Source organism: Pleurodeles waltl, chromosome 6 (genome assembly GCF_031143425.1).
Source record: "Pleurodeles waltl isolate 20211129_DDA chromosome 6, aPleWal1.hap1.20221129, whole genome shotgun sequence".
Lineage (NCBI taxonomy): Eukaryota > Metazoa > Chordata > Amphibia > Caudata > Salamandridae > Pleurodeles > Pleurodeles waltl.
The window spans coordinates 975,795,659-975,807,716 of NC_090445.1; the positions used below are offsets into that span (position 1 = coordinate 975,795,659).

Here is a 12,058-nt window from a genome sequence, read left to right on the forward strand (position 1 = left end):
GCTATAAACACTGAGGTCACTATGGTTTGAACATAGTGACCTCAAAAACTAATTAACACTTGCCAGTGCCTATTTCTCAGAATTTGCAGTGGAGGGATCCTAACAGCACATAACAGCTGAGAATGTCTTATAGAATGGCCTGTTCAATTAATTGAAGTGATTAGTAATGCTCTTGCTACAAAATAATTACAAATTTCCTAGCTAACGAGAAGGAAAGTTTCAATTTTATTAAGGACACGGAGGCGAGGATTATGCATAACTTTCTTCACTTTATTCCAACAGCAGATTCAAAGAAAAAATGTAATAAATTCAAAAAACACATAAAGACTACAAGTCCCATGGGTCCATTGTGTAGAGTGTGCCACAGTCCAATCACAGAACAGCACAACGTATAAATATTAATGACGTCCCTTCCTGTTCCTCTTCTTCACTGGAGGAAGTTAAAGGTGAAAGTAGATTAATCCAATCCTTGAGTATGCCTGCGTAAGTAAAAATAATTATAAACACGTTATCTGATTCCTCATCACATTGATAAGTGTTGTCAGAAAAAAAACACAATGCTGTAGGCAAGATCAGTAATCATAAGAGAAAGACATGCACCAAATTAAATGTGAGCCATCATAAAAAAATGTAAGCATGAATAGGATTGCAAAAACAGTTACTTACTTGTAGTAAAACAAAGCGACAGTAGCCGGGAGGGAAAGGCTTAGAATATGAAGCCTGGGTGGGATAATCCTCGCCTCCGTGTCCTCAATAGAATTGAAACGTTCCTACTCGTTAGCTAGGAAATTTTTCATTGTATGTCAGGACCGGAGGCGAGGATTATGCATGTTTAAAGCTTACTGAAAACTAGAGATGCAGGTTCTAGAATAGGTTTAAAATAGAACATTTTGAAGGTGGATTCAGAAGACCAATCCGCTTCATTCATAATATCTTCAAACCTACCACCTACCTGAATGGCTTTAGAAGCGGTGGAATGAGCTCCGAATCTATGTATGTCAATACCTGCCTTTGCTTTGATCCATCTTACCCATCTAGCAATAGTAGGAGAGGAAACTGCTTTAAAGGGTTTCTGCAAGGCAATAAGAAGTTGATTCTCACCTGCGGGTCTGACGTCAAAAGTCATGTCCTCATATGCCTTGATACAGTTTACTACACATATCTTTTGATGATCGGGAAAAGCGGGATAAGAAACCACTCTGATATTGGTTTTGGTTCTTCTAGATATAGTAAAAGTTACACCCTCTGGAGTAAAGGTTCTAGCTGAGAGATCTAGAGCTCTAACATCCGATACTCTTTTATATGAAATAAGACAGAGAAGGATCGCTAACTTAGCCAATTGCTTACGAGATAGAAGATGGTTGTCATGCCAATGGGAGATGAAATTTAAAATAACATTCACATCCCATAAACCCGAATATCTGGGTTCAGGGGGCATAGAAAGGCGAATGCCCTTCAAAAGTTTGCAAACCCATGGATGTTCACCTACTGGTTTGCTGTTAATGGCAACATGACCTGCTGAAATAGCTGACCTAAAGGTGTTAATGGTACGATATACGAGGCCAGAGTGGGCAAGTTCTGCTAAGAAATTTAAGATATACGTAAGTTGTGCCCCCAAAGGATCAATATGTTTCGCCATACACCAACGATTCCATCTGTTCCATGCCAGTCTGTATGTTTTGGTGATCCTAGAGGACCAGGGCTGTTGGATGAAGTTATTAGCTTCCTTAGAAAAGAGTCTGTTTTCCCAGCGTCCCCAGAAATCCTGCATGACATGAGCAGAAGATGGCCTTGGAAAACCAATGGGTGAGGAGATCCTTGGTGATCGAGAAGGATTGAAGGGAATGACTGTAAGCGAGTTGGAAGATCCCAAGACAGTTCCATTAGAGTCGGAAACCAAGCCTGAGATTTCCAAATCGGAGTCACTAGAATCAAGGACGCCATTTGACGTCTTACCTGAGCAGCTACTCTGGGAATCATTATGAAGGGGGGAAAGGCATAGGGAAGGCTCTTTGACCAATCTTGGAGAAAAGCATCTATCGCTATTGCTCCCGGATCCAGTCTCCAGCTGACATATCTCGTTAGTTGGTGATTGAGACGGGATGCGAAAATATCCAGAACGCAAGGACCCCATCTGTCCATCAGGGCTTGAAAAACCTGTGGATTTAGTTTCCAATCGGTGCTGTCCGTGAAGTTCCTGGAGTTCCAATCTGCCACAATGTTCTTGGTCCCTGGAAGATACTCTGCCACTACCAAGATCTGTTTTTGAAGGCAATAATGCCAGAAATCCTTTGCTATTTCGGAGAGGGCCCTGGAACGAGTGCCCCCAGGCGATTTATATATTGGACAGGGGATATGTTGTCCATCGTCAGAAGAATGGAACAGCACGCTTTGTCCTTTGTGAGGGACTTGATTGCAAAAGATCCCGCCAGGAGTTTGAGACAATTGATATGGAGAGAGAGTTCCCCCTGTGACCATATGCCTCCCATGGAGACTGTCCCACATCTGGCTCCCCATCCCAGACGACTGGCGTCCGATTCTATAGTCATGTCTGGGGCTGTGCCGAAAATCGCCGTGCCATTCCAGGCTTCCATTGGGGTCTACCCACCATTGAAGTTCTGTTCTGGCCTCTGGAAATAAAGAAATAATTTCTGAATAAGTGAGACCCCTTCCGAGATGAGATGCTTTTAATCTCTGCAGTGCACGATAGTGAAGAGGACCGGGAAAGATGGCTTGGATTGAAGAGGATAGGAGTCCCACAATCCTGGCCAATTGACGAAGTGAAATTCTGTCCCTTCTGAGGACCTTGTTGAGTTCTTTCCGAATCTTGGAAAGTTTGGATAATGGAAGGCTGAGAGATGCTGCGACAGAATCTATAAGGAAACCTAGAAATACTATTTTCTGAGTTGGAATTAACTCCGATTTGGATTCGTTGATCACAAACCCTAGATTGTGGAGGAGAGCAATAGTCATTCTCACATTGGATTTGAGCTGGGTTAGGGATTGATCCATCATAAGAATATCGTCCAGGTAAATTATCATCCTTATTCCCCTGGTACGAAGAAATTCTACAACAGGTCTCATAAGTTTGGTAAAACACCATGGGGCTGAGGAGAAGACGAAAGGGGGAGTTTGGAACTCGTATATCTGATCTTTCCTTGAGAATTGAAGAAATCTCCGATGAGGGGAAAAAATGGGGACTGAAAGGTAAGCATCCTTGAGATCCAGTCTGATCTTCCAATCATTTGGAAGTAGAATGTCCCTCAATAGATGAATGCCTTCCATTTTGAAGTGTTGATAAACTAGCCATTCGTTGAAATCTCTCAGGTTTATTACGGGACGAAAACCCTTTTCTTTCTTTTCCACCAGAAAAATGTTGCTTAAAAACCCTTTTGGATGAAGAGTTGATCTGCAAATGGCTTTTTTGTATAGGAGATCCTGTACCTCCAGATCTATGAGGTTCATCTCGTCAGAAGAGAAAACTAAAGGTCTGGGCCGCGAGTGCTGAATTGGAGTACAGTAGAACTCTATGTGACAACCTTGAACCGTTTGAAGGATCCCTTGTAATTGTGTTCCAATTTTGAGCAAATCTGCGAAGCCGTCCCCCCCAGTTCTAGAGGGAAAGAAGGGATAATGCTTACCAGAAACTCCTCCCGGTGCATTAGCTCCTCCTCTGATGCGATTGCCTTTGGCTTTGCCAGAACCTTGAGAGGGGTAGAATGTTCCTTGGCGACCATCATTCTAGCCGTTGTTCCTCTTTCGGTATCCTCTAGAGAGGCCTTGGTGGTAAAGGCGGCCGGAGGAGCGACCCCTTCCTCGTCCGGCCCCAACAAAAACCTTAGTAGGAAAAAAATATTTTTGATGGAAGTTTGAGCCGAAAAGGTTGCGACAAATTTGCCTAGTTCCTTAACAAAAGGTTCCCCAAAGAGGTTTCCTTGGGCAATAGCTCCTGCCTCTGAAGTGGCTAACTCGCCCAACTTAGGATCAATTTTAATAAGCAGGGATCTCCTGCGTTCTGCCGCAAGAGCACAGTTGGTGTTACCTAGGAGACAAATCGCTCTCTGAGCCCAAACTGCAATAATCTCTACTGAGAGAGGGGTGGCAGAATGTGTAGCTTGCTCCGCCAGTTGGATAATCTGCGTAAGCGGACCCACTACATCTAAGAGTTTGTCTTGGCAGTTTCTCCATGATCTGTCTATACCCTTCTTAGGGTCCTTCATATACTTGCTAAAAAAAGGTGCACAGTTTAGGGTTGATATTGGGAGTGAGAGCTACCTTGCTGGGTAAAGAGGGTCTAGAACATTCTGCCCTAAGTTTAGCTCTAACCTCTTTTTCTAATGCCTGACAAATTTTATCTGCCACATAATCGGCCACCTTAGTGTCAGGGACCCATTCAGAGGTCCTGGGATGGTAAATATCCGAAGGATTAAACATATCTGAATCCTCTTCAGGGGAATCAGGGGAAACAGGGTTAGGACGCCAAGGCCTACCCATTTTGTGATCCTCATCTGAGGATAAACCATCATAGGAATCACCCACCCCTCCAAGGGGAAACCCAAATAAAGGGTTTACATTTTTCACGACGGAGTCGCTGGTTTCTCCGGAATTATCTTCCTCCTGGAAAGGTAAATTTTTAAGCATGCGCGCACTCTTATGGAAGGTTTCGGTAAGTTTATCAAAACCTTCCAGGTGCCCGGCGTCATGCTTGGAGGCCTTTTTACCCAGTGATCTAACCCCACTAGGGCCCGGGTTAGGTTGAACTGAGTCAGAAAAAAAACCTGGAATGCTCTTTGCGAGCTTATCAACCTGTTCCCTAAGAGGTGCAAGCGCATTTGAAATAGCGAAAGATAGCGCTTGACTCACCTCTGGGGGAAGACGTTGGGGAGGCCATTCTTGTTGTGCATCCTGAAAAGCAGCGGATTCATGACCAGCAGATTGGTTCATTATAAGGGTGAGAGCACCAAACTCAATAAGAGTATTGAAGAAAAAAATTAAAATTATCTATTCTCTCTTTTTTTTTTTTTTATTATGAGAAAATAATATATATATATTTTTTTTTGTAATTCAAAAATGTATAAATATATATACACACCCCATAATAAATAAAGGACAGCCCTCTCGCTGGTGCTCAAAGCAAGTAATAAAAATATAAAGAATATATAAGGATTGCCAATTCTTGACAATGGGGCCAATTGTTTAGGACTGCCGAACAGCCGTGTATATGCGAGGCACAGAGACGCGTGACAGGAATTCAAAGAATTTTCTGTCAGCGTCTGCCCCGAAACGCGCGTCGCGGTCAGCTGAGGCTCTTCGTGAGAGCCGCCTCAGGGAAACAGCTGACGCGCCTGACGGCTTGGCAGAGAGCGCGTGTGCGCGCCTCTGCCAGGCTGTGACAATATTAACAAAGTAAAGAGTGCTCGGGCTAGAAGCCTTCCGCACGTTTGAGAAGTACAATAAGGAATATATGTAAAAATATAAAAATATAATATAATATCGACAGGTTAGCAAAACGATAATGAGGAAGTACTTAACTGACGAGCAGTGAAGAAAGAGAAACAGGAAGGGACGTAATTCATATTTATACGTTGTGCTGTACTGTGATTGGACTGTGGCACACTCTACATGATGGACTCATAGGACTTGTAGTCTTTATGTGTTTTTGGACTTTATTATGTTTTTTCTTTGAATCTGCTGTTGGAATAAAGTGAAGAAAGTTATGCATAATCCTCGCCTCCGGTCCTGACATAGAATTCCAGTTTGGGGTACACAGAAAAGTAAAGTCTTGCACATCTTTTGAGTGTGATCTTACAGACCAAATACTAAATTCTGCTCTCACCGGGAGTTTAAATGTGTAGCTTTTACTTCAGTAGTTTAATGAAGTTCTTCTTTCTAAAATTAATACAGTTCAAACTGCTATATCATACCAATACAATGACATGCCAGCATCCTAGCACATCATTCTTTCGCATTCATTCCGCATAGGTATAACATTTTGTTACCTTTATTTCTAAGCATTCATAGGCATTAATAATTAAAAAAATAAGTTAATTCTGGGACTCCTGGGATTTAACTGATGTTTTAAACAGCCTAAATATTTTGAAATTTCTAGCTGATTTGTCACATTGCTAAAAAGTATATCAGAAGGCTTGTCAGTTTAAACAAGCGAAGTTACAGCTTTTTTGTTAGGGTGTATTCATATTGTAGCATCTCATGTGAGTCTTGTATGCTTCTATGGATACTAAAGGCCTGATTACGACCTTGGCAGATGGGATTCACCGTCACAAACTTGACGGATATCCCGCCCATCGTTTTACAATTTCCATAGGATAATGAAACTGGTAATACGGTGGGCAGGATATCCGCCATGTTTGTGACGGAGTATCCTGTCTTCCAAGGTCGTAATCAGGCCCAAAGAATTGTCATGTGGATATTGAAAGTGCCCTGAAGAAACTATTGCGAAACATGTTAGCATCTCTGAGGATTTTTTTTTAATAATTCATGCAACACGAATACAATTGTAAGCACTTTGCTAATCAAATATGGATAAGAGTTTGTAGTGGCACAAAATATAAGGGTGCACCAAATTTTTGTCAAATATCTATAAAAGATGTGTTTTCCTTTATTTTCATGCATGACTTCAGTTCTCACTGCAAAGAAGGCATCTGTCACACACGGGATTGACAGTGCAGTTACCTCATATTGATTGGCTGTTTTACAAGCCCGTTGCTGTCAGCCAGATTGTACCTGACATGCAAGGCATGTCATTGGCTTTGGAGCACTGATGTATAGCATTGCTGGAAAGTTCTGATGTCTTTTCAGGCTCTTCCGGTCTAATGCAGCACCAGTACCTCAGTGCTCTAACATAAACTTTATATGGACACCTGGCCTGTCTGACTTGTGCAGCTTTTCCCGTGTAACTCTGAAGATCTGTAGCTTTTGCTGCACATGTGGCTTGTATTACTTCAGATCATATTTCACTCTAACAAGATTTTTCCATGATTCTTTTAAAATGTTATTATACTATTCTTTGGTCACTGGTCAAAGTACCCACTGAGCATGGCATTCAATGCCCAATTGGCTTTGGTGCAGATTGTGCCTATGTCCATTCAACAGCCCCTGCCCTAGATGACATATCATTTGGCTGTGCCCACTCCGCTTTGGATACAGGATGTCTCTTTTGGCTGTGCCTTGAATCCATTCTCCTACAACCGTCCCCACAGCCTGGACCCAGTTTTCCACTTGTAGATCGCAACTTTCTGAGATTCCTTCTGGGGTCTGGCCACAGGGTGTGGCCTTTGGTCATGCCATGTGACAGTTCCTGTGCTCAAGGAGACTGCAGGGTATAACCATCAGCCAAACCAAAATGAATCTGATTGCAGAAAATTACATTATTTAGTTGTGAATTGTGGCCACACCCTACCTGTGACTTAGTACAGTATATGCATGTGCAATTCAGAAAGCAATTCATTGATAGTTTAATAGACATTTGTGTTGCTGCCTGTATGGTAATTGTATTATTCACAACTCATATACTCCATACTAAAAATGTAATTATCTGTTGATGCACTGAGGCAACATCATTCCCTGCTAAATATTTTATGTTTACTGTCATTTTTTAATAAATGACACTAAGGGCCTGATTACAACTTTGGCGGAGGGGGTTAATCCATCCCAAATGTGACAGATATCCTGCCCACTTTATTACGAGTTCCATGGGATATAATGGACTCGTAATACGGCGAACGGGATATCCGTCACATTTGGGACGGATTAACCCCCTCCGCTAAAGTTGTAATCAGGCCCAAAATGCTGTAATGTCATGTTACTTTCTTTAATGTTTAAGAAAAAAAATTCAAAATATAGGGTGAGGTAACAAATCATTTACTAAATATCGTAACGAGGTCAGCACCAGTTTACCATCTCCATATGTACATTTGGTACATACTCTTGCTTCTGATTCCACAGGGACCCTAGTAAATAACTGTGCTAACGCAAACAACAGCTTTAACGTACGCTAATAGAGGCTATTACCAGATGCCCAGTGTCGTGAGTTGTAAGAGTGCAGCATTTTACAAGCCATTTAGTATTGCTGCCTCATTTTTATGTCTCACCCATAGATAACTATAGCAGTGTGTTGTCAACGCCCTATTGTGTATAGTACCAATACAAAGAATGGGTGTTGGGTCCGCCTATTGCTTATCATTGTTTAGCTTTTTCCCAAAAAATATGTTTGCTTTTTATTCAGTATCATTCCTTCTCCTGTTTGTCCCTTCCTGGAGCATAGCTTCTTCACCATCCTTTTGATTGGATGAATTGCATACTTCCATGACTGACATCAAGGAACAATTTTTTTCATTTATTTTTCGCTGTCCATTGGAGACCATCTCTTTAATTTCTCCTCTCCTTCAGTCCACATGTTCCCCTGACATCCCCACTCCCACCTCTGTTCATCCATTGGACCTCCACCTGAACCCTGTCTATTTTTAATTTTCCTTTAAAAAAAAGAAATGCAAAATAACTTTTTTTTTGGGGGGGGAGGTTTAGAAACCCTATTCAAGATGGCAGCCCGTACATGCGCATGTGTCATGACACTAGCATGGCAGTCATTTTGAAATGTTTTTTCTCAAGCAAAAAGCATTCCAAGGTGACCTCCAGTGTTCACGTTTATGTTGCCATGCATTGGCAGCCATTTTATTTTATTTTTTAAACTTTTTTAAGCAAAGCTTTACCAACAAGCATTGCAAAGCCGAAGTTGGCACGTTTTGAAAGTGAGACATAACGGTCTTACCACTGCTTGTGTTTACTGAACAGAGCTAACTCAAACTTTCAGTATTCAGAGAACAATACAATGAGTACTTTTGACTTTGTCGATGTTTGTTGGGTTGGGCTTCCTAACCTAATGGCGGAGGAAGAACTGAAGGTAGCAAAAATTGCAACTTTTCACTTAGATCAGGGATATACTGTTATATGCACTTGTCCCTTCAACAGATTTCTACTTCCTGCTTGTCAGAGTCTGACCTTTGCAGTGCCACTTTTGATGGTTCCAATGTAGATCCCACATTGAAGGAGCTAGTTTTGTAGGTTAGTGCCGCATGTTCACCTGCGTCACCCCATAACTCTGATATCTATCCTTATTTTCTAGCGATGTTGCATTCTTCGTTCCTTTCAGGGAGGCTTTGAAGAAATATCACGTTGGTTTTGTTTAATTTCAAGACTTTGCGTGACAGCCTGAATGTGGTAACTTGGGTTGCAGGGAGACAAACGCATACAAATCCTCCTTTTAATTTTTTATTGGACCAGCTTTCAGACAATTTACATTTCTGTTCCAAAAATACTGTCTCCAAAAGAGCCTGTCTGCCTGCCTATTTCTGTTTCGCTGTTTTGTCGGAATTTTTCCAATCCGTTTTGACAGAACATTTAGGGGGGGGTAAAAGCCAACGTAGGAAAAATCTAGTGCATAGAATCCACCGTGCAGGCTCACTTGTGTACTACATATGAAAAGAAATGCGCTGCTTTCAGGCTTTTCAGAAACGCAGACGCGAACTTCGTCTGACAACTCTGCTGGTTGTTGTCGAAGTCTGTCTGCCTCCCGTGTTATTTGAGAAGGACGCACGCCGGACTTCAGGAGCTGGACTTCCTCTCATTTGAGCCACAGGGCGAAGACTTTTTATCAGGGGAGGTGGGTAACCTGACCTTTCAGCACGCTAGCCAAACGCATGTCTTCTCCGTGGCTTACACCGAGCATGCCAGCTATGCATTTGGCCCGAGTGTGTAGCTTTAAGCGCAGCAGCTGCTCCCTGACAGTGAGTGTGGACAAGTGCGGTGCAGGCTGCGCCCGGCCAGTGAAGTACCTGTCCGCCCCGCGGTGCTCAGGCGCTCAGGCTGACATGGAGGACGCATTGACAGGTAAGGGTCGCCATAGTGCGTCTACTTTAAAGAAATAGGACGTCGTTGTAGGTTCGCATTTTACGGTATGTGAGAGGCTTTTAAGAAGCTGCTGGATTTTGAATATGAATTCAATTTGTGTCCTGATTTCTCACTTGGGGATTTATTTGCCTGTATGCTTTCTTGCTCCGAGTTGGAAAACAGGGATGTTACAGCGAAGTTAGGTCTGTGAGCGGTGTGTAGAATGTGTTATTTCATGGTAATATTCGGAAACAGAAAGATAAACATTTACGTGCTTTTGTGGTCTCGTCTTATTTTACTTTGTTATGCACCTAGGGACATTTGATATATTTCCATGTTTTATACTAAACAGAAGCGAAAAAGACCTACTGCTGTTGAAAGGAGAGTCGAAGCAGAATGGTGCTAGCCGGTGACCCTGCCGCAAACTGTTTTTTGTACTGCTGCTAGGGTATAGCTCTGAAAACGTTATTTATTGTACCAGAACGTGTGAAAAAAGCCCATTTAAAACAAGAAGACTATGCAGTGTTGGTTTGTACACAACCCGAGGAGCTGCCTGAATTAATCAGCAAGCGGAGGGTTCACAAAGCTGCATTGTCGTCCGTGCTCGGGTTTGTCTTGCTCAAACGGTGCCACTTCTCACTGATTGCATCTGCATGATAATGCAGCGATGCCGCGGCCAGGCCCTGTTTGCTGTGTTTCTGCCATCCGATTAACCATGGGATTACCTGCATTCTCCCGTCCGTCTGATGTGCCGCTCACTCCGGGAGATCTGATGCTTTGATTTGAGGCATGCATTTCAATCGTTTACCATAAATGTGTGCTTTGACAGACAAGGACATGACAGTAGTTCATCTATTGAAAAGGTATAGTGGCGTGTTCAGGATGAGTGATTTATTCTCACGTCATATTCTTTGTATTGTCAGTGATACATTGAAGTGTTACATAACCGATGGGGGCCTTCGGAGGGAGAATCAAAGCCCCCAGAGTTGGTGTGTTAGGCAATGCACAAAGTCCTCTTCTTATGTGAATTAAAAGTTGATGTGATTGTATAAACAAACTGTTTCACTGAATTATACTAACGTCACTGGCGTCCTACATCTGTGTCACAAGGTGACACGACTAAGCCCTTCATGGGCGAATCCTGTCTCACATCCTGTGTTGGATGCCTTGTATTTGATTTTTAAAATAAGGGCACCTTTATCCTGTCAATATTAAACTATAATAGCATGTACTTTCCGAAAGAATATATTTGATATTCCAGTGAATCACAGGACATGAGTTTCTCCTGAAGTCTTTTCCACATTGTCACTTGCCCTTTTTATTTCATTGTCTCCATGGCTCTATTTGAGATGTTCTCAGCATTGTTGTTAGTCATGGAATACAGCACATGCACCCAGCCCTCGTCTTACAGAGGATGGTGAAAGCTACCGAGTCACGTAAATGTAGGTTTCAAGGACTGATTTCCGTAGTGCGCATCTAGTGACAAAGTGATTGTCACCGCTGATGTGTTTACATCTTTTGTGGGCACGAGGCAAAATCCTATTTGGGAAACAGAGTGGTTGTGGAAGGAGTGGAAGATGGGCAGAATTGGGTAGGTGGGTGGGGGCTTGAAGTTCACCATGTAGTAAATAGGTTGGTGTCCTACGTGAGAACTTTTCAAGTTGGTGTAAATTGAATTGAATGAGAATTAGGTGGACCTTCACTTACATTCCCTAAAATACTTGGAGGAGATTAGTGACAAGACCAATGGATACACAAGTAAATATTGATGTTTTCTGCACAGATTATAAAATGCTGCATCACTCTGCAAATGTTTTTATTTTAGTAATTAGAGAACCTAAGAAACATCTTGTCCAGAATGAGCGGTTCTCTTTTGCCTTACCTTGGCCTTCTATATCATTGCACTCTTAAAATATTGTCATTCATGTGGACCTTGTGGAGATCTCATTGCTGCATATTCTTGACACTGACTTTGCATTTGGCAATTCAATTTTACTCACCATCAAAAGTAGATGCGAGTGGAGCTCATAAGACAGAGAGTATGCACTTTTAAATATGCCACCAGCAGCCATCATTCACACAGCGTAAGAAATTAGCCATGCTTATAATTAGCACTCAGACATCCCCTCTGTCTGTCAGGTTCATTTTTGGC

The 12,058-nt window shown here is 42.3% G+C and overlaps 1 protein-coding gene across 4 annotated transcripts in view; it reads left to right on the plus strand.

Moving 5' to 3' along the window:
* PLCE1 (phospholipase C epsilon 1) overlaps positions 1-12,058 on the plus strand; it is an 848,028-nt gene that overhangs the window by 246,498 nt on the left and 589,472 nt on the right. The window contains exon 1 of one of the 4 annotated variants that reach the window (XM_069239850.1): positions 9,445-9,906. The exons of the other annotated variants lie outside the window; for them this stretch is intronic. Coding sequence (XP_069095951.1) covers positions 9,717-9,906 — 190 coding nt within the window. The 5' untranslated portion in view covers positions 9,445-9,716. Of the gene's footprint in view, positions 1-9,444; positions 9,907-12,058 lie in introns of those variants that run through there. 4 annotated transcript variants of the gene reach the window in all.